The sequence below is a fragment of the Diabrotica undecimpunctata genome, chromosome 6 (assembly GCF_040954645.1).
Source record: "Diabrotica undecimpunctata isolate CICGRU chromosome 6, icDiaUnde3, whole genome shotgun sequence".
Lineage (NCBI taxonomy): Eukaryota > Metazoa > Arthropoda > Insecta > Coleoptera > Chrysomelidae > Diabrotica > Diabrotica undecimpunctata.
In genome coordinates, this window is record NC_092808.1 from 151991125 (window position 1) to 152014624 (window position 23500).

At 34.5% G+C, this 23500-nt stretch overlaps 1 protein-coding gene across 1 annotated transcript in view; it reads left to right on the top strand.

The window, feature by feature from the left end:
• LOC140444124 (pikachurin-like) overlaps positions 1-23500 on the top strand; it is a 379011-nt gene that overhangs the window by 303122 nt on the left and 52389 nt on the right. Inside the window, exon 5 of the mRNA XM_072535797.1 lies at positions 14374-14708. Within this exon, the coding sequence (XP_072391898.1) occupies positions 14374-14708 (335 nt within the window). The remainder of the gene's footprint in view (positions 1-14373; positions 14709-23500) is intronic.

Here is a 23500-nt window from a genome sequence, read left to right on the forward strand (position 1 = left end):
AGCCTCAGCCATAAAACTTGTTACAGAAAATCAATTTTGATATGTTGCTTGCTGTACGCCAGTAACATGAAGCCTTAATATAAACCGGCGTAAAATTTCACGAATTTATTTAAAAGTTTTCGAAGTCATTAATTAAATGTTGGAAAACACGGTATATCGTACTTCATATTTTGTTTTCTAAATGTTAGGTATTTTTTAAATCTTAGTATAAATGAGTAAACGTTTATACTGAGAGAATATTTTTTTTGGGTAATTTTTTCGAGAGAATTGTTTTTTTTTCCTAATTAGATGGCCTTAGCGATATCAATGAGTAAGTGCCAGGGCAGTCTTTTGTCCTGGGTTCTAGAAATCTGACCCAAAGGCGGATAAATAAATAAATGGCCAACAACATGATAATGCAGTTGACAAAGGGGAACGCCTGCACTAAAGACTCATATACTTAATTTTGCGCCCAAGAAAATCACCATGAAATTGACATTTTAATTGCAAGACGTTACTAATCATGTAAAGTGAGGGCCAAGATTCGGCGGGAGAGGCCGCCGGGAGAGATATTTACACCACGAGGCCTCTCAGGTCTTAAATATGAGAAAACCTCGTGAAGAAATCGTAAAAATAATAAAGTCTTATTTGAGAATACAAAACTACTGAATACAGAACTACAAAATATAATAAATACGGTAGTTCATCATAGCGGTTTACATCTAAATGGTTCCAAAACTAAAATACTAGTATTTTCAAAGATACCAACAAACGTACATATCTACGCCAAGAGACAAATAATAGAACAGGTCATCATCATCATTTTGGCTTTACAACCCTGTGGCGCCTAAGTAAACAAAAAGAACTACTAAGCACAATTAAAGACAGAAAAATATAATACTTGGGTTATGTGTTGAGAGGTGACAGATATTACTTCAAATCATATTGGAAGGTAAAGTTCGGGGCAAAAGATCAGTTGGAAGACGCCAAAACTCGTGGCTGAAGGACCTGAGGAGATGTTTTGACCGCTCATCCACAGAAATCTTTCGTGCAGCAGTTTCCAAAGCTACAATTGCCATTTGGATCGCCAATCTTTGAAAGGAGGCGGCGCAGTAAGAAGAAAAATTTGAGGATTCGTACATGTAATGTCAAAAGTCTATTAGTGGCTGGAAAACTTGACAACGCAAGTCAAAAATTTAAAAAGAAAAAAAGTAGATCAATTAGAAATCAGCGAGTTGGTCAGAAGTTGTAGTTGAGATGGTCAGCAAAAAAAACTTGTAAAAAGGAATTAAATAGATTATATACTTGAAATAAATTTTATGAAAAAAAGTTACTTAATTTCCAGGAGCAGATATTGGATCTGATCACCAACCCCTTGTGGTCGATATTAAACTAAGGTTACAAAGAAATTCAGCGACTCAAAACCAAAGTACTTAACTTGGACGATGTAAACGTAAAAGAAAACAATATATAAAAATTTAACAATAGAATAAAGAACATCGAAGGACAACTAAAAGATCCTGAGGAACTATGGGATGAATTTAAAAACCAAGTCAAAAAAATCTGCACAAAAAATGATTATAGAGGGAATTTAGTTATAAAGAAAAATTAATACAGACAGAATATATCTTGAAATTGATAGAACAACGTTGACTTGTTAAATCGGATGAAATAGAATATGGAGATCTAAACGGATAATTAAAAGAGAAACCAATATAGCCAAAAAAATGTATCAGAGAATGGTGCTCGGAAACGGAAATAAGATGGAGGAAGTGATATCTAGGCACGACTTATTTAATATGCACAAAAAGGTAAAAGTACTAAGCAACATATTTAAAAATCGAGTTCACTCTCTACTCATTGAAAATAACCATTGTTACTGAAATAACCAAAATCATAGGTAATAAGAACGAAATAAAAAAATAATGGCAACTGTACATATTAGAGTTGCTTGACGATGACAGAAATGATAATTAGAGGTAGAACACGTCATAAGAAATGCTAAAATTAGTGAAACTTACGGTGCAGATGATACACCGACTGAGTTTCTTGGGGGATAAAATGCAAAAGATTGCATTTTGTCCCTAACATTGTTCAATGTTTACTCGGATCATTTATTAAAAAAAATTGAAAGGTAAAATCCCAGTGGTTGCCTGTATAACGTGGTTTAAACAAACTTACAATAAAGTAAAAACTACTTATACTGGTATATATTTATTAAAATTTAAAATTATACTAAAGGATTCAAAATTTATCAAAACTTTTTCGATTTTGTCGGACCATCATCAGTGAAAACCTAGAAATAACGGGTGTTTTTTTTAGAGGTATAGAACTTTAAAGTGGAATAAAACAAAGATTATTTTTTATATGAACAGGAAATTAATTTTATTTGAAAGATATTTTTTTGACATTATATTTTAAATATGATTTCTGGCATATGATCGTCATGGCTGGCTCTGACGTAGTCTAATGTGGAGGTCCAAACAGTTCATTACAGAACATTCGCCAAAATTTACGGCAGACCTAATAAGCAAAGACAGGAAAACAGTCAAGGTCATAGTAGGTCTTCTAACAGGGCACTGTAAGCTGAATAGGCACTTGAAGCTGATGGGATTATCAGATGATGACCTGTGCAGATTCTGTCACCTCGAAGAAGAAACAGCAGAGCACATTTTATGTCAGTGTGACAGTCTGGCAAATGTGCGGTTCTTTGCATTAGGAGAAGAAAATCCACCGGCAAATAGCTACATGGAAGGTACAGTCTCGAAGCTACTAGACTTTATAAAAAGGGTCAGGCTAGAGAATGTTATCTAGGACTAGAGGACCACAATAGATCTGAAAAGGTCGCAGTGGAATAGGCCGAAAGGCCACCTCTCTTAATCTAATCTAATCTAATCTAATGTGGAGGTCCAATTTTCGATCACTTTTTCCAATATTTTGTCGCTGTATACCGGCAATAACGTGGCGAATGTTGTCCTCCAGTTCGCCAATCGTTTCAGGCTAATTGGCATAGACTAGCGACTTCACATAACCCCACAGAAAATAGTCTAACAGTGTTAAATCGCACGACCTTGGAGGCCAATTCGCGGGTCCTAAACGCGAGATTATGCGGTTACCAAACGTTTCCCTCAATAAATCCATTGTGACACGAGCTGTGTGACATGTTGCGCCGTCTTGCTGAAACCACAGCTCCTGCACATTATGGTTGTTCAATTCAGGAATAAAAAAGTCAGTAATCATGGCTATATAGCGGTCACCATTGACTGTAACGTTCTGGCCAGCATTGTTTTCGAAGAAGTACGGACCAATGATTCCACCAGCCCACAAAGCACACCAAACAGTCAATTCTTCTGGATATAGTGGTTTTTCAACATACACTTGAGGATTATCTTCACTCGAAATACGGCAGTTTTGTTTGTTGACGTAGCCATTTAACCAAAAGTGAGCTTCGTCGCTAAACAAAATTCGCTTATGAAAGTCGGGATCAACGGCAATTTCGTTTTGGGCCTATTCACCGAATCTACGCCTTGCTAGGTGATCGTGTGGCTTCAATTCCTGCACGAGTTGAATTTGGTAAGCACGCAAACCAAGATCTTTTCGCAAAATCTTCCATAAAGTGGATGGACACATATCTAACTGCTGTGCACGATGGCGTATAGACTGATTCGGGTCTCCCTCTATACTACGCTCAACAGCAGCAACAACATCTTCTGTACGCACTGTACGACGTCTCTGTGGATGCGTATTATCATTAAGAGTGAACGTGGTGCGAAAACGTTCCACAGTTGATCGAATTAATTGCTCTGATGGGCGATTATGTATACCATAAAATGGACGTAGTGCGCGATACGTATTCCGAACAGAACTTTGATTTTCAAAATAAATTTGCACAATTTGAAAGCGTTGTTCAGGCGTCAGTCTATTCATATTGAAATGTCAAACTAAAGTAAATAATAATCACCTGACAGCTGTCAAAATGGCCGCCCCTTAAAAACGTGTTGTCAACTTCTATTTCTATACCTCTAAAAAAACACCCGTTACTATTTCCACGTTAAAATAATTAATGCAAAGTGGTCAAATTTTGAATGTTAAAATAAAATGTGGTAAATAACTTAGAAAGTATTTGAAACTAGCTAAATAACAAGGTTAATTAGTTATGTTAAGGGTTATTAAGAAAAAATAATTATTAAAATACTTAAAAAGAAATATTTGCGGAGGTACGAAACATTTTGAATATTCGATGGTTGAGGACCTTGAAGTTTATTACAGCTATAATAGTATTTGAGTGGTTCTAACAATAAATCCTATCACAGCCGTATGTTTGTTTACATGATAACTAAAGTAAATAGGACGTCTCTTTTTTCCAATATACCATTATTTTCCCACTCATCTTATGTACAGCTCTTCTGTGCTTTTTTTGGTACAATTTTTTTACGTTTATATATTCATAGTGTTATATTCTTATTTCGTTTACGTTGTCATCGGATATATAACTATAATAAAATGTTTAAAATAACAAAAAATACAAAAGAAGTGAAAACGAAGAAAAGAGAGTTAAAATTCTATGTTATATATTTAAAAATTATTATTATTATTCTTTAATATTTTTAATTAATATCATCTCTCTCCTATTATTTATTACTTTGTATATTGTGTCACAGTGTACAACATGACAGTTCTATATTCGTTTATATATTTTTTACTCGCCTAATATCCGTTTTGCTATTGCTACCTCTCGTCTTTTATATTTTATTGTCCATTGGAGATATATCATTCAGCCAAACGATGCGATGGTCCGTCATAATACAAAAATACATTAAAATCGTTCTATATCATCGATAAATCTACGACGAAGATTGATGGCACATAGTGCAACATGTCTTATAACGTTTTAAAAGGTGTCGTAGTTATTATTCATCGATGTATTAACAGGTGTTGGATAGGTTTATTCAGGATGTAAAGCTAATATACTGCTTGTTTCGGGATGCGCTAACGCTCTACTTGTATTTTTTATGTATCCTTGAATATAAACATTATTTAAACATAGACAATGTGTTTAAGCAGATATTAACTACAACAAATACATATGGGATATCTATTAATTTTAAGTTGACGAGTATATTACAGTAATCTCATGTAATCAAAGAGATAACAATGATCAATCTCTTCACTATTGGTAGCAATCGTTGAAGGGTGATAATAGAAGTAATCTATAGTGCTATATGTGCATTTTCTATAAAAATAAAGACAAATAAATATATGACAAAAAAATAGAAACAATAGAACTTGTACTATCAAGTACAGATAACATACTGATGACAAAAATTTAAGATTGAAGAGTGAAGACTCTGAAAAAGACAAGAAAAGGAAAACTTATGAAATTCCAGGAATAATAAAACATGTATGGTATGAATACCTTTTATAAAGAACAAATCTAACATAAAGTGGTAAGATACACATTATATAACCAACAGGGTAAGATCTTGTATATAGATGGATCCTAAATAGAGTGTGGGGGCAAGAATATACTCCATTATTTCAAGAAATAGCGAAAGCTTTGCTTAGGGAAGGAACTGCACCGTTTTTTAAGAGCATATTTATATGATACCGCAATGTGCAGACGCAAGTAATGAGAGAGCTCTTGAAAAAGAGCAGATTTATATATTTTCTGAGGCATTGAAGGCAGTGCCGTATCAGAAAATGACATCTAGAGTGGTGTGGGATCACATCAAAGAACTAAATAAACTAGAACACCAGAATAAGATTCAGCTTGTCTTTTTATCAAACATCGGGACCTCGAAGGCAACAAAAAAGCAGATAAACTTGCAAAAAGAGGATCGAACAAATCAAATGAACCAGCTGTAACTCTGGGAATATCAAAGGCTGTAGTTTGTAGGGCTATAGAGGACTAGATGAAAGAGAGTCATGACCGATATTGGGAGAGAATCACAAAATAAACACATGGAAAAATCTTCATTGGTGTACCATGTAGAAAAAGAACAGAGGGACTACTTCACATGGGCAGGAACACACTGAGAACAGTGACAGGAATGTTGACCGGGCATGCACCAGTAAGAGAATTCTTTAATAAAATGGGCATTTGCAATGGATACCTTAACTACAGACTCTGTGATAAGAAACTAGAAATTGTAAAATATGTATTATGAGACTATGAGGCGCTGAGGAGAATTGATTGAGTGTAGTGAATAGATTTTAAGAACCGCTATTCTATGGCGCTACAGGTGACGACGCCATATCGTGGCGCCAGTTTCGTGAGTCTCGCCTCAGCATTTTACCTTGAAAAAAAAATTAATACTTCGCCAGTATAGCTTCGCTTAAAAAGTTTCTCCTCTTGGGCACCACATCCGAAAAAACACTTCTTCTTAACATGCCATACACCAACGTGCGTAGGCGACTATCTCATTACTAGAATTCTGTTCTTGGCGGCGTGACACAGCTCGCCTGTATTGTATTGTGTAACATTTAATTAAGTTTATTGTAATAATTTTAAAAAATACTTTGATTTTCCCAAGGCCACAGTCATTCGAAAAAATTCCACATAACGATTCTTTCAACATTGCAGCAGTAATATAAAAAGTATGAAAGGGCTCACAATTATTAAAATCTGCTATATTTAAATAAAGTTTGCCATATTGGCAAATCGACAACTAATTGTAATATACACCCATTGTCGCACGCCAGTCGAATTTATTTTTCCTTTAGCCTGGAGTTTTCAGGGCTAGCATCAGAATACATGAACAGGGATCTCTAGTCTTGGCACAGTTTCCACATCGCCCACAATTTAAAAGCTCAATCCCGAAAAATGTGCTACGATGTCATTTGCATTATGATGCGAAATGGAACGAGAGGATATGGTGACATTAAAAATGCAGTATGTAGGTCTTTAAAAATTATGTGGACACTTATAAAAAAATTGTAAATATTCATTTTAATACATAATCTCTAGATTCAATTTTAACACTGTATAACTAAGCTTATTCGTTATTAAAAAAGTTTTCTTAATTAAATAACACGCGTCTTAGATATTTTGAGGTCTCTAGAATAAATTTGATAGTTTTGAATTCTCGTTAAAACCAACTTGAAATGAGCGTTAAAATGATGTACTATATCATAAATATGGTTTTACCCAAAATAATTTTAGTAAAAGTTTTCTGTTCGCAATATTTAATAATTACATGATTAAAAGATCATAAAACTATCAACAAGTGCTTTAGTTATTGTCCAGAAATTTATTAATTTTAGTTTTATAATTTAGACAATATGTTGGGAGGAGATTTTAGATACGCACTCTTTAGAGAGTTCCCGGGTTTAAAAAACTTTTGGATTTATGTAGAGACGTTTATAGCTCAATAACACAATGTGCTGTCAGTCTCCGTACTCGAAATTTGTTTAATAGTAGCCTGTCATCACCATTTTTATGTAATTGCCATCATAGGTAGAGGAGACACCCTTGTAAGCTATTAACAGCCTTCTTCTTCTTCGTAAAGTGCCTATCCGTTCCGGATGTTGGCGATCCTCACGGCTATCTTTAATTTGTTTATTGCAGCGCGGAACAGTTCAGTGGTAGTCGTGTTATACCACTTTCTTAAATTTTGAAGCCAGGAAATGAGTCTTCTTCCCGGTCCTCTCTTGCCATTTACCTTCCCTTGGAGAATCAGCTGGAGAAGGCCGTAACGTTCTTGATTTCTCATTACATGTCCTAGATATTCCAACTTTTTAGTTTTGACGGTCATGAGAATTTCACATTATTTCCCCATTCTACGCAGGACCTCCACATTAGTAACTCTGTCAACCCAGGATATACGTAAGATGATACCAATAGACGGCATTTTGTTTTTAATGATATGTCTCGACTGTTGAAAATGGTTCTCATTCTGACGAATGCTGCTTTTGCTTTTATTATTTGCTGTTTAATTACTGTTGAGTGGTCCCATTGGCTATTTAAGTTGGTGCCTAGATATGTATATTTCTCGACTCTTTTGATATTCTGTTGGTTGATTGTAAGTTGAGCGTTTAGTATTGGTTTTTTAGTAATTGTCATAAATTCGGTTTTCTTTATGTTAAGAGCTAGTCCGTATCTGTTGCTGACTTCTGTTATGCGATTTCTTAATATTTGTAAGTCATTCAGATTATCGGCAAAAACTATAGTGTCATCTGCATATCTAATGTTATTCAACCATTCACCGTTTATTAGTATTCCTTTCGCACAACCGTCTAAAGCTTCCTTAAATACCCATTCAGAATAAATATTGAACAACAATGGAGACAAAATACAGCCCTGTCGTACTCCACGTTCTATTGCAATTTTATCAGTTAACTGGTCTTCTATTTTGATTTTGGCCGTTTGATTGTAGTAAATGTTTCTGATAATTCTAAGATCTTTGTTGTCAATTCCAATTTCTTGCATTAGAGTCATTAATTTGTCATGTTTTACTCTGTCAAATGCCTTCTGGTAATCTATAAAGCATACGTATATGTCACAATTCACATCCCTGCATCTCTGAAATAGCATCTGTACAACCCGAATTGTGTTCTTGTTAGTTGTTCCTCACATTTTGTATATATTCTTTTGTGAATGACCTTTAGAAATGTTTTAAGTAAATGGCTCATAAGATAAGGCTTATAATTTTATAGTCTTCGCACTTTCTCGCATTGGGTTTTTTTGGAAGATTTATAAAAGTTGACACTAACCATTTTTGGGGAATTATGACTGTTTCATATATATTGTTAAATATATTTGTCAACCATTTTATGCCATCATAGTCCATAAGTTTTAAGAATTCTGAGTGAAAATTATCAGGGCCTACTGCTTTACCATCTTTGGTGCTTTTGATGACATATTTTACTTCTTCGACTGTAAATGAATGGTGTTTGTTGTAATACCAGTGTTACTTCGTATATCTTTAAAAGTTTTTTCCACGTATTTAATCCAAATATCCCTTTTATGCTCTATTTCCAGTACTATGTTTCCCTGATTATCTGTCAGGAATCCAGTGTTCTTGCGTTTATATAAGCCTGCCGCTTCTTTAATCTTTTTATGGAGGTTAAATGAATCATGTTTTTGTTGTAATGACTCTATCTCTGTACACTTCGAGCTAAACCAATTTTCTTTTGCTATTTTAATAGCCCTTTTTATTTCGTTATTTATGTTGTTGCAGTAATTCTTATTATCTTTAGCGTTTCTTCTGTCTTCCATTATTAACAGCCGGAAAAATTAAAACACACTAAGCTGCCCTATTTATTTAAATTTTTAAATACCTTTGCATGTCTAATGAGAGGTAAAATGTTGGAATCGTGATTTTATTATAGTTTTCTACAAAATTTAAAACACAGATGTAAATCTTTGTATTAATAAACTACCACTTTCAGATTTTACAATTTTAGAACTGTTTACAATTATTAACTTTTAGATTTTACTAACTTTTACAATTACTAATATTTTTCTTTGTTACAATTATGAGATTCATTTTGTCAATTTTTCTTTTTCGTTTAGCTAATGAAACCTTATGTTATATATAATGCGTTTTCTTAATTTGTAAACCATTTTTTTTTCCAGTAAACCAGTTTTTCCTTTTTTGGTACCTATTTGGAATACTTGTTAAGTCAGCTTATATTGTTGTATTTATAATTCCATCAAAAGGTTATTCCTGATATTTTTTTAGCTTTATTTCTTTTTAAAGTGTCCTCTCCTCAATAGGCGTTTTTTTTTTATTTATTTACGCTTTAACCACCAGGGTTATTAGCGACCTAAAAAATATAATACAGGTAAAGTTAGAAAAAATTACAATAATTGATACAGTCCTGTGTCTTTAAGATAACTTATTGTGTTTTTAATGTTCATCTTTTTTCCTAAGGCTTCCTTTATATTATTTGTGATAGTGTGCTTCTTTCTTGCTGCTTCATATGTTTTGCACTGAGTTAGTATATGGTTGACGGAGGGTGTTACCTGACAATTTTCACACATTGGCGGCACAGTTCGCGTAAAGTGATGTTTGCGTGTTAATTTACTGTGTCCTAGTCGCAAACGTGTTATTCTCACTTGGACGTGTCTATTCGCTGTGGGTTGGAGCCACGGTTTCACTAATTGTTTGATTTCCTTGAGTTTATTTTGTGATGCACTCCACCTATTTTGCCACGCACTCAACACTTTATATTTTATTTCTGACTTGAAGTCATCTGAAGAAACATCATTAATAAGAATGGAGTCCTGGCTGAAAATTGCTCAGCGTGCTAGTTCATCTTCTTCTTCATTTCCTTGTATACCTGAATGTGATGGAACACACATGAAGTCAACAGTGATCTTATTACTATTTAGAATCTCTATTTCTGATTTGATATGTAAGGCAATTAGAATATTGGTATATAAACGTTTAATAGTGTGAAGTCAGCTTAGGGAATCGGTTATTATTTTAATAAGCGTTGGTTTCTTAAATTGCAAACTTATCTCTGTCTTTAGCTCTTCTTATTACCTGTCGAAATTTAGCCCTGTCCATTGTCGGTTGTTTCTTAGCTATGAGAATCTTTTCACTCTCTTTCCCTTGACCTTTGCTTTTACTATTAGTTCAGCATATTCATACTTATTATTTCTCAGTATGTGGCCTAGGTATTATGTTTTAATTTTCACTGTGTTGAAAACTTTTCGTTCCTTTCCTATACTCTGCAGTACTTCCTTGTTTAAGATATGCGGTATCCATAAAATCTTGAGGATTCTCCGGTAGATCCACATTTTAAAGGCCTCCAATTAATTGACAGTTGATTTTAAGTGTCCACGTTTCAACTGCATAAAAAAGAGTCAACCAGACCTACCATTTTAACAAACGTAATATAATTTCTAGTTTTATTAGAGAATCACATAGCAGTCTTTTGATTTTTTCATAAGATTTTCTAGCCTGTTCTATTCTCGATCTTTAAATGACATGCCTTTAAATACGACATAAAGAAACACGAAATAGAGATTAAATAGCAGATGGGACAAATCACATCCTTGTCTAACTTCTCTCCTAATTTCTACTTCTGCGGACGTAGAGCATTCGATCCTGACTCTTGGGTTGGGTCCAGTGCAAGTCTTTTAGTAGTTTTATGTCTTTTCCATCTAAATCGACGTATTTGGTTCTTTCTTGGTCTTTAATTTTATTAACATTGTTAATAAAATATAAACATAATTTTATTAAGTTGTTCGCCTTTTTTGTTCTATTTGCTATCTCAGCATATTCATTTTTTCCTTTTTAATATTATTCCTATATATTTAAATAATATCACTTTCCACAGTTGAGTAGTCGCATTAGTAGATTTTCATATTTTTCTGTTATTTTTTTATTTACTATCGTTACTTTAATTTTTCTTGTCGTAATTTGTACTTCGATTTCTTTATTTCATGTATTGTATATGTACACGATTTTGTACGTTATTTGCAGTATCTGCTATCGACGAGTTATCCTTGTCATATATAAGTGCTGCTATTATTTTGAGTTTTAGATTTCTGTATCCTACACAAGTTGGAAATTTTTTTCTTCGCGCCCTTTTAAATTCTCTATAAAACTCTAATAAAGAGCAGAGTACTCAGAATAATCCTCTAAATTATTCCTTTTAGGTATGAGATTTTTCTTTTATTTTTATTCTATCTAGTACAGTTCCATAAATACGCTTGACCATTTGTAATATTTGTGTTGGTTTTGTAGTTATTTCCGGCAGTTTCAACTAGTCCCTCTTGGTATCGAATTAAAGGCTCCCTCAGATTTACAAACATCAGATATATTTCCTGTCTATCTATCTATCTTATACAATAAAATGCACCAGATGGCAGGTAGAAAGCTCTATACCTTTATAGTGTAGGAACAGAGCTTCGCATTCCTTCGGTATTTTTCTTCCTTTCATAAATATCTTTTAAATCATCCAAACTAATTCGTTCACTGGATTCTTTATCGCCATCTCTTTCCTCCATATTTATGTTTACCCCAGATTGGGATTGGAAACTATGGCAATAACAAGAAAAATGGCAGAACAATTAAGAGTAACTCAACGGGCCATGGAGAGGGCCATGTTAAATATAAGCCTCAGAGACAAAATTCCTAACACCGAAATACGTCGAAGAACTAAAGTAACCGACATCATGGAAAAAATAGCGACATTGAGATGGCAATGGGTAGCACATGTATCAAGACAAGACACCAACAGATGGTCTCATAAAGTGACATTCTGGAGACCTCGAGAAACAAAAAGAAGCGTGGGAAGACCCAAAAAGAGATGGACAGACGATATAACAGCTGTAGCTGGAAAGCAATGGATGAGAATTGCAAAAGATAGGGAAGCGTGGAAACAATTGGAGGAGGCCTATGTCCAACAATGGATGAATGAAGGCTGAAGAAGAAGAAGAAGATTGGGATGATCCCCACACAAAAGGGATCTTCAAGTGAAAACAGGTTCAGCTTCTTCGGGAGCGTATAACGTGTATATATAGGCATATTTTTTATTAGTCCTTCCGTTTCTTATGTGTAACCAATGTAGTCGATAATACTTTTCGCATCCCTTGTCTCCTGCCACATATGTATTTATCTTTCTTTTATATCATTTATCGTAGAGTGATTTAGTATTGCTTATTTTTGTTGATTTGTGATTTATAATTTTTAACACAAACAGATTATTTGCCTAAATTCCCCTAATGTTTTACTTTCCACTTTTACAGATGGTGACTTTCTGGGTACATTTTGTGATGAACAGAGTAAAGGAAATAATACACTCGCCATCGTAAAATCCGGGTCATCTTGAAAATTTCAAGTTTCTTAAATATTTTTGCTTCTGGTGCTGTAATAACCTTTTTTTTTGGCTAATGTCATTTTTATTTGTCATCAATGTTTGTTTTGAAAGAAAAAAAATGGTTTTTTATTGTTTTTATTGAAAAAAACAGAAAATACAGAAATTTCAATGACCAATATCGTGTATCGCCTCCCCTTGCTCTAATAACCTCTTGCAGACGACGGGGCATACTCTCAATTTTTCTCCGGATTACATGTTGTGGTATGTTATTCCACTCTCTCAGTAACAGATCCTTAAGCTCCTGTGCGTTGTTAGGAGGAGGTGTATGGGTTTGAATACGTTTTTTCCAATCTTTCCAAAGATGTTCGATGGGATTCAGGTCCAGAGACCTAGCTGGCCAGGTACCCTCGTAATTCCAACTTCGTCCAAGTATTACATAGTGATCCTGGCAACGTGCGGTCGCACGTTGTCTTGCATAAAAACGGCGTTTTCTCCAAGCCCTGCCATGTTGGGCATAACATGTTCTTCCGGAATCTCCGTAATGTACCTTCGTGCAGTTAGGGACCCATTTTCGATGAAGGGTAATTCTGTGTGGAAGTCGGAAGATATACCTCCCCAAGCCATGACCGAGCCTCCACCAAATGGCATTCTTGGAGCAATGCAAGCTTGTGAAAATCGTTCACTGGTTCTTCTCCAAACTCTTATACGTCCATTGGATCCAGTTAGGCAGAAACGGGATTCATCTGAGAATAACACTTTGCTACAATAGGTAATTCCCCAATGCGCGTATTGTCGAGCAAAAGCTAGTAGTGCAACTCGAGGCACCCGGCGAAGTGGCGGTCCTCTAGCCATTACCCGAGAAGATAGTCAAGAGGAACGAAGTCTTCTTCTGACTGTTGCAACACTAAAATTGCGATTTCGTACTTCCTCTAGACGATTTTGATGCATAACCGCAGTTGAGGTCCGGTTTCGTAAAGCCTGAAACACAAGGAAACGGTCATCTAGTGCCTTGGTCGTTCTTCTTCGTCCAGAGCCAGGTCGTCTGGTTAGCAAACTCGTCTTCTAAAAGCTTTGAAGCACTCGTTGAACCGTAGAAAGGCTTGCGCCAACAGTTCTTGCGACTTGCCGTTGAGTGTGACCGTCTTCCACAAGTGCAACAATTTGTGCCGTTTCAACAACAGTCAAAGGCATTTTTGTCAAAAAATAAATACTAATAATGGCATTAATAAACACTAATGGTGGCAATAATTAACGTTTGTCCGTTGCATTTGAACAGAAAGTCGAAGTACAAACGAGACATTTAAAACAAGCGGAGTTACAGGTAGCGTTCATTTTGGGAAGTGTGCACTTGACCGCGAAATCGGCACTATTTGAATTCTTTGTTACAAAGGAAACCGCAACAATTCTCAGAAACATGCATTAGTTTGTATTTGTGTTATTATTATTTACGATAAAGCTCGTTAAAAATGAAATATCGGTGAATTTCAAGGTGACCCGGATTTTATGATCGCGAGTGTATTATCGATCTATTAATAAAAGCTAGAAATAAAGCATTACATTTTTCCTATAAATACTACCTCTTTTACTTATGTTGGTTAATTTATTTACTTCAACTTTCAGATTTGACTGCGGTTCAGGCGTAGGCGTCGTGCGTTCCGAAGAAACAGTTCTCCTAAACCAATGGAATCATATCACACTCTACAGACATCGATGGGACGCTTGGCTTCAACTCAACGGTGGAAAACACGTCCAAGGTCGCAGTAAAGGACTGTTTTCCAGAATCACTTTCAGAGAACCGCTGTTTATTGGCGGACCAGGAAACACTACAGGATTGACGGAAAAACTGCCTGTTTCCAGGGGAATGAGGGGTTGTATAAGACATCTAGAAGTAAATGATCATACGTATAAATTTGCGCTAGAACCTCAAGGAGAAGCTACTAAGGGTTATGGAATTGGTATGTATAATATTTGCGTCATTATACAAAATGCCCCAATTTCTTTCTAGAGTCTGTTTATTAAAAGGACGAAGTTGCGTTCCTATTTAAAGATTAATACACTTTATTTTATTTCAATTGATTTCTAAATTAATTTTTTTTACTTATAACAAGTACAGTCATTCTATTTGGTAATCAGACCGTCTCAGTGGAAATCTCTAAACGTGAAATTAATTCTTTTGCGTCAAGGGAAGTGATAATGCAATAACTGTCTAAGTTATTGATATCTAAAAATTATTATTTTATAATTAATAATATTTTATTATTAACCTTCATCGGACGGGGATCAAAATATTACACAAAAGACGGGCCAGGGTCTGAACAGACCCCATTCTTAAATTGGTGAACTATGCTTATACGAAAAAACTGTACCAGTAAGACATTATTTTTATAGTATTGAACATTTATTAGACTAAAGCATACACATTACTACAAAATACATTCTACTGCTGACGCTAACAGACTAAATAACAACTACATACTATTTGTACAATAGACACAAACTATATCTGATTTTGCGTGTTCTAGACATACAAAATTGTTACACATATTTTACTAGTTTTTCTGTCTTTGCCTCTACAATACACATGGCACCGTCCCTTGTACTTTTTGTTTGTTCTACTCTGGGCTCAGTAATATTCAAAAGTTCTGGGAATACATCTGCCATATGGCGCTTTGTATTCTTTTCGATGTGCTTATTGTTATAACGTCTGAAAACATACTCCTTTATAAGTTCCTTGCCCAGTGCCAAAATATACATTTTACGCTTACTCATATTGTGCTTTTCCAATCAGGATATTTTAGTAGCCACAATTTATAGGAATTAATACCTGCGACATCAATAAGATGAGAAAATAAATATAGCCATCGACCAACGGTTTGTTTTTCTTTGTACCGTATATTCTTTGGCTAACTTATCGATTGTATCGATGGCTCCTTTCGTTTTGTTGTAATGAATAATTTCAGGTTTATAGGAGTGTTCTTCACCATCCACTTTGTCGTCAACATGCTCAGTTAAAAGTAAGACGACTGCAGTTCTTGGTTTTGGAACATAAGAGACTAATCTTCGATGTTTTTTAAAAGCAAACCTACTTGAATAATCTTTTTTATATGATGCTGGTAGAAGCTCCCTAAACGTTTTATTTTTTCGAAGAGTTTCACATAAATTTATATTCTTCTCCCATAACTTATCCACAAGTTGTAAACTCGTAAAAAATTGTCAGTTGTTATTCTTCCAAACCCTCCTTCCAAATGATCTATCAAGTCTATGACAACTCTTTGGCCTCGAGCTTTTTCCGCCTTGTTTTCCTAAAAAAAAAAGATTTAAAAAATTGCTTGTTTTCTTATTGGCAATTTACAAACTTACCAAAATAAATTTGCATGTTTACAATAAAAGAAGTAGTGCAGTCCACAAGGACCCATATCTTTAATCCGTACTTGTCAGGTTTGCTCTTCGTATAAACTCGGAATGGTGCTTTACCTCTAAAAGGCACAAGCTGCTTATTTACCCACAGATGGTCACCTGGATTAAGTGATTTCTTACATTTAGAAATAAAAATATCACATACATCTCTTATTGAGGCCAGTTTGTCTACTCGTTTTCGTTCTTGTCTGGTTTCAACATTGTCAAAACTTATAAATGAAGTTATTTGTTTGAACCTATTTCTAGACATAGCAGCTGGTATTATGGGACGGCAGGAAGCAATATCGTCACAACAAAACATAACGATCGCCTCTTTCGATCCATGAAAAGCTCTAAGTATGAGCAATACTCCAATATAGGCTTGAATCTCTACAGAGTCAACGCAGACATACACTTTAGTTTTATTTGGGTTTTCACTATTCCATTTATCGTAATACGCTTGAGCCTTCCGATTGGTTTCCATGATAATTATGTTTAGAATTTTGTCTAAAAAAACAAAAGAAAAGCGTTTTTGATACTTAATATATCATCACTGTAATTTATCCTAGAGCATGTCTACGAATATTGGCCTTTGCGCATTTCACTTTTGTGTTTTTCTGGCAACCTTGACCACTCAGTTCCATCTTTAGATACATATACCGGTAAGTCTTCGGAGTCAGTATCTGTTGACTAATTTTGCTCTCTGCTGTGATCAATAATAAGGTTATTTTCTTGTTATACCTCTGTTATATTGTCTTCATCTTCTAAATCACTTGCTGTATCCTCATTGATATCAAGCTCTGGATCATCACTTTCTTCTTCTTAGTCGTTAACCTGATGCAGGTATCGTAATATCATGAAGCTATTAGCTAAATTTTTTAATGTTCCTCCACGTTTTTCTATCTTCTGCCATTCAAGCACATTCTGACAATGGAGCGCCAATGGTAGCAACAATATAGTCCGTGTATCGTGTGGGAGATCTACCTCTATTTCTTTTGCCCTCTACTTTTCCCTGGATGGTAAGTTTTTCAAGACCATTTCTTCGAAGCACATGTCCAAAATAGCTTATTATTTGTACTGATATTTGTGTTCTTAGTCTTTTCTTTATGTTTAGCTGGTCCAGTATGGATTCATTTGTTCTTTGGGCCACCCATGGTATTCTTAGCATTCGTCTCCAGTACTACATCTCAAATACATCTATGTTCTTTTGTCTTTCTCAGTAAGGGTCCAGCATTCCGATGCATAAGTAAAAACTGGAAAAACTAGACTTCTTACTAGTCTCATTTTTGTATCGGTAGTTATTTCATGGCTTTTCCAAATTTTTGTTAATTTTGCCATAGCGCTTTTCGCGATTGCTGACCGCCGCTTTATTTCTTCAGTACAGCCTCCTTTGTTGGTTATTAATGAGCCCAGATACACAAATTTATCTACAACAGCGATATTGTTTATCATGACCAGATGATTTTTATTGTTGTTAGCTCTGTCAATTATCATGATTCTCGTTTTATCTCTGTTTATTTTAAGGCCCATCGTTAAGCTTACGTCTTCTATCCGTTGTAGCAGGTGAATCAATTCAGCTTCAGAACCAGCGAGGATAGTAGTATCATCTGCATATCTCAAGTTGCAAATCTTCTTCTCGACAATGGTGATGCCACCGTTCCAGTCCTCAGTAGCTTTCCGCATTATCCATTCACCATAGATGTTAAATAGAATTGGGCCTAGTATGCAGCCTTGTCTCACGGCATCTAACTCTGGTATAATTGTTATTGTACAGGCTTTTAATTAGCAGTATCAGATGATTGGGGACTCCCATTTCAGACAAAACCTGTCACATTTTACCCCAGTTGACCAAATCGAAAGCTTTACTATAATCTATGAAGCACAAATATGTTGTGATGTTGAATTCTCTGGATTTTTCTACAATCTGCCGTACGTTTAAAATTTGTTCTCTAGTACCACGTCCGGGGACGAAACCTGCTTGTTCCTCCGTAATGTTAGGTAGTAAAAAGGGCTTTATCCTCTCGAGAATTATGTGTAAGAGTATCTTACTGCAATGCGCAATTAGAGCAATTGTGCGATAGTTGCTACATAAATCTTTCGCTCCCTTTTTATGTATGGGAATATATAGTGATTGTGTCCAGTCCTCAGGCCATTTACCTGTCTCCCACACTCTTTGATAAATTTGATGTATTATATCCACTCCAACGTCATCTAAGGCCCAAATCATTTCAATAGGTCATCATCACTTTCAAGTAAACGTAAAAGTTCATCTTCACTCAGTTGCTTTCGGCTAGATATAAATGAAACGTAACTCATGTTCAGAATTTTATGCACTATTCACAAATACGACAAGAAACCAACTGACACTGGAACTCAATATATTTATATTATTTCGTTAAATTTTATCGCAGCTCGATGAATTCCCCATTTAAACATGTAAAACCCTTACATAAAACGGTAATACACTCATAGTCGATACTAATCCGTAAAATCTATGGGAATTCCACATTATTACAACTTTATTAGAATTCATTTTATATGGCATAAAAGGCGGGCCAGAGATCCCAGCCTATAAAATTGAAGAATGTAACCGTTAAATGTTCTTGTAGGCATAATGTTTTACCAATACAATATATAAACTACAGATAAATGAAAGACTGCCGAATAAAAATTAAGATCTATAAAGTAACAGCCAAAAATTGTGATCTGGAGTAAAAATAGACCTTGACCAGTCCGATGAAGGTTCAGTTCAGTTCACTTCAGTTGACGGAGGGGTTGTACAGCTAATGAAGATGATAACGAATGTGTGATTAGTGATTAATAATTTACCTCTTTCTTCAGTTTTGGTTTTAATTCTGTAGTAATCGCTGGTGTTAATGACTATTTCGAGGACTTCGATGCACTGGGCTACATGAAGAAATTGTTAATTTAGCCAAATCGCAATACGTGTGACAATCCTTACTTCCACTAATTAATTTTAACCTTTTTCCGCCAATTCAGTATCTCCGACATTATGCCAATTAAAAATTTAACGATAAAAAAGTGCTAATATATCCCTTACCATTAACGCTTTTAAAAAAAACCTGAACCGTCATTCTACTCAAATACATTTAAAATTAACTTGTTTTCCCATTAATATAGACTTGTTCGCCCGAAGCGCTGATAAAGTTGAGCAAAAATCCGGGCAATTACGCAATAAACCAAAATATAATTAATTAAAAAAAGGATCACCGGTCCTTCCTTCGAAATCAGTATTTTTAGGACCCTTAATGGAGCAATATCTCGGGTCAGGAGTATAAAAAGAGTTTCAATATTGGTCAGTTCAGATAAAGACCCCGTGTGACAGCTGTAGTAAATTGTACTATCGATTTCGCATTAGTCAAACTCTCGACCTCGTCGCCTCCTCCAACGACGGTCTATTTTGTATCGAAAGAGAAAAGAAACAGCATAGAGGACTAGAGGTTTTTGAAATGATTATACCTTTATTTAGCGCTAGTATTTGTCTCTATTATCCAGGGAAAAGTCGTGGGAATAATAAATTTTACATGACAGTTCAGAGAAATTGAGAAGTTCTTGTGTTGGGTTTGGTTAACAAATTGTGGCAGTTTGTGAGTTCACCGTTAACCGAATATAACTAGACAGGAAAATTGGGGAGTTATTTGGTAGGAATAGAGTTTTATTTGCAATTTCGTAAAACTTAAAATGAAACTAACCATAAAAGTACCTTTTTATGACAATGAAGTACAGTTTTCTTTACTTTTATGTAAAAATTCTATTTTTACATGGAAGGCATTTAATTTGTTTTCCTACTTAATGACGAACAATATAAAACTGGCGCTTCTGAATCATATAATAGGACAAGTCTATTGGCTGACTGGATAAGCACTGCTAAAAATTGGTTTAAACTTAGAAGAAAACAAATACATATACAGGGATACTCGGAATTTTATGGCAAATGCATCAGCAATTTTCTTGCTTTATCGATGAGAAAATGGTAGACATTTTGGTACGATAATAGCAGAGAGACCAAAACTAAAAAATGATTTGTATCGACATTCATAAACATTTTTAAGGAGCATAAAGCAAAAGAGTGCTCAGAACACCAGACAATTGCATGGATGAGCCAAGCCCTGAAGGTGTATCCATAATATGATTTATAAAAATTTAGATGATTAAATTAGCGAAAACCAATAAGTCTTTAGAAACGGCATGGGTACTAGAGGGGCTCTATTCGAAATAGATGTGCTCAGGCAAAGAAATCTAGATAGTTTACACATGCTTCGTTGATTTTGAAAAGGCTTTCGATATACAGTAAGCCGAATAAATAACCATTCTAAAAACAAAGAACATTGACATCCGTCACATGAGAAGAATAATTGTATATTTATTATTCCAAAACGCCACTGATTTAATCAAAATGGCATAATTAAGATAGAAGGTTTCACGTCCACAAAAGTGGAAATTAGAGGAGGAGTTAGACAAGTGAATGACATAAATATTTTGCGACAAGGCTAATAACATTTTGAATAGCTAATAATAGCTGAAAACATAAAAGAGTTTGCTATTGTAGTAGCCAGCCTTCATTGAGGAGAGTACATTTTAGGAAAAAGAATATAGTAGACGTCAAAGGTCGTTCAACAATACAACAATATGCTGTTAAAACCCATCAAGCGGGTTTTTACCGTTAAAACCCATCAGACTTATCACAGTTTAGGCAACTGCTTGCAGCGATACGGACTATATGATAGACTTCTAAGTTAATCAAGAGAAATCTAAAAATCCTAAGCACTTGACTTGAGAATCAGGTAAACGAGTTGTTTCAGATTTATCAACATTTCTAAAAAGACAGAACTATATTATTTATAAATGTAAAGACAGAGGTAAAAAAACTGTTACAGTAGCCAGTAATACATCCGATACATTGGATACTACAACAGTACAAATGCAAAATAAAAAAGGGAAAAAAGGAAATAGTTTGTCCAATAGTAATCCCAGACTATAATCAGCACATGGGAGGTATCGATTTGTATGGCCAGTTTTATTCCACATATATAGGCTTGGAAAACGAAACCTTAAAGGCTTTACGAAAGTAAACGACCAAGAGGAAGACCACAGATGAGATTGGTTGATGATATTAAAAGCCGGAATAGCCGGAACAAATTGGAAATATGTTGCTCAGGATAGAGACCGATGGAAGGAGTTGGGAGAGACCTATGTCCAAACATGGACAACGGAAGGCTAAGAAGAAATAGAAGAAGGCTTGGAAATCACGCATATGGTGGATCAAGTTGTTCTATTATTTCTTGGAAGCATGTTCTATTATTTCTTGGTCAACTCAAATATTGTCTATAATGTAAATACAAAAGTGAAACCACAATTAAAAATTCCTTGACTTATTTATAGTGTAAAAGGGGTTTGGAAGATCAACTTATTGAAATATTTTCCAGCATAAAACGACGATGAAGACCGGTCAATGCAGAAAAGACTAAACGTAAAAATAATACCGGCTATGGACGGGACGGATCATATGACTATAATTTATACGTATAGAAGGTGTGCATTCTGCAGTACCAAAGAGAAGCAGAAAAGAAGCAATTAGTATTGCCAAGCTGGCAATGTTGCTCTGTGTAAAAAGTCTTTTGAGCCATTTCATAGAAATAGTATATAAATGTATGAGAAATTTAAACACTTAAATGAAACTGTAAACATATGCTTTCGATTTCTAAACAAGAAAGAAGTACTCCTTTTTGGTCCTAATAAAAAGAGGGCTATATAATAACTAATGTAACTAATACCAAGTTTCAGTGTTTATTATATTTTGCTAATTGCACATTGGTAGCATTTTTAGAACCTTAAAATATTTTATAGGTTATTTGGAGTTATATTTAAGTCACACAAAATAAACTGCACATTTAATATTTCAATCATTGGTTCTATAATGAGTTTAAGTACATGAATGATGATCAATGTACAATTTTTTTCAATTGTACATTTAAAAAAAATAGATAAATTTTCTAATTAAGCAAAATCAAATAAGCTTATATGTGAATTTAAAAAAATAGTTTCAATCATACAAAAAAATTGAATTACATGGTAAACTCAAACATATTATTTACAGTACAACAAAGGTAACAGCCGTCACTGCCTTCTAGTCACTTCTACTCTCGCTAATATAGACATATCTTCATTTGGCAAAAGATATTTGAATTTAGCTTACGTTCAGCATCATTAGCAGCCAACTCCTTGCCACAAAGGCCCAAATAACGCATCGATTTAACTCGTTTAGAAATGTGCATTCTGGCAGAATATCTAAATGAAAGCGCGGCAATATCGGTAGCAGTTTACAAGCTTGTAACTAATTTCGTGTTAAAGCTACCTGACGGTTTAGGCACTTGGTGCACACCCCTGACACACTGCATGGTGAGCATCCATACGAGGGAGGTTATGGAAATTTTTCGCAGTATGCTCTAAATTATCTATTGTTTATTGTCTTTGAGAACAAAAACAAAACAGTTACATAAATTGTCACTATAACGCCTGTCCCTAAAATTTTCGGAAAATTTTAGATTTTTTTTGCATAGGCATTTGCCATTTAGCCAGTCACAACTTTTTTAAGTTCTTCCCAAAGGAAAGAAAAAAAAATAATTATTACAATATATTTATTATTGGTTATTTGGTTATCCATGGAACAAACATGGTTACTCGCTTCTCGTCTAGGGACCCATCAAGACATTAAATTAAAACACAAACTAGACAGGGTCACGGATATTAGGTTTAAAACAAATGGAATTAAACAAAGGTTACTATTTTTTTGACTGAACTTACAAATTGAGCTTACTTTTCGAAATAAATTCTGTTAAGTAGTTATTTACATTTTTGTTATTTAATGACAAAAGGTAACAAATGTTATAGGGTGGAAGGATTTTATGTTTGATTAAATTTTTTTAGTCGTCGTGATAAAAAGTCGTCAGTTGTTATATATTTTGTACATTCAAAGAAAATGTGGTTTAAATCTGCTTCTTTTTGACAAACTTCGCATAAATTGGAATTTACAATTTTAAGTGTTGCCAGATGAGCCGGATAACATGCGTGTCCTGATTTCATTCTGATAATAGATGTAATGTATCTACGTGAAACAGAGTAATTTTTAATCCAAAATTCACTCGGGATTGAGGGTTGTATGAGTGCATATTGTGATTTAGAATGTTGACTATATTCATAATATTCTTGTTTTCACTGATTGTTTACAATATTCTTGATTGTTACAAATAAATCTGGTATGCAGAGCTTATAATCTATTTCGCACCAGAATCAATGGCTTTATTAGCTAATATATCTACATACTCATTAT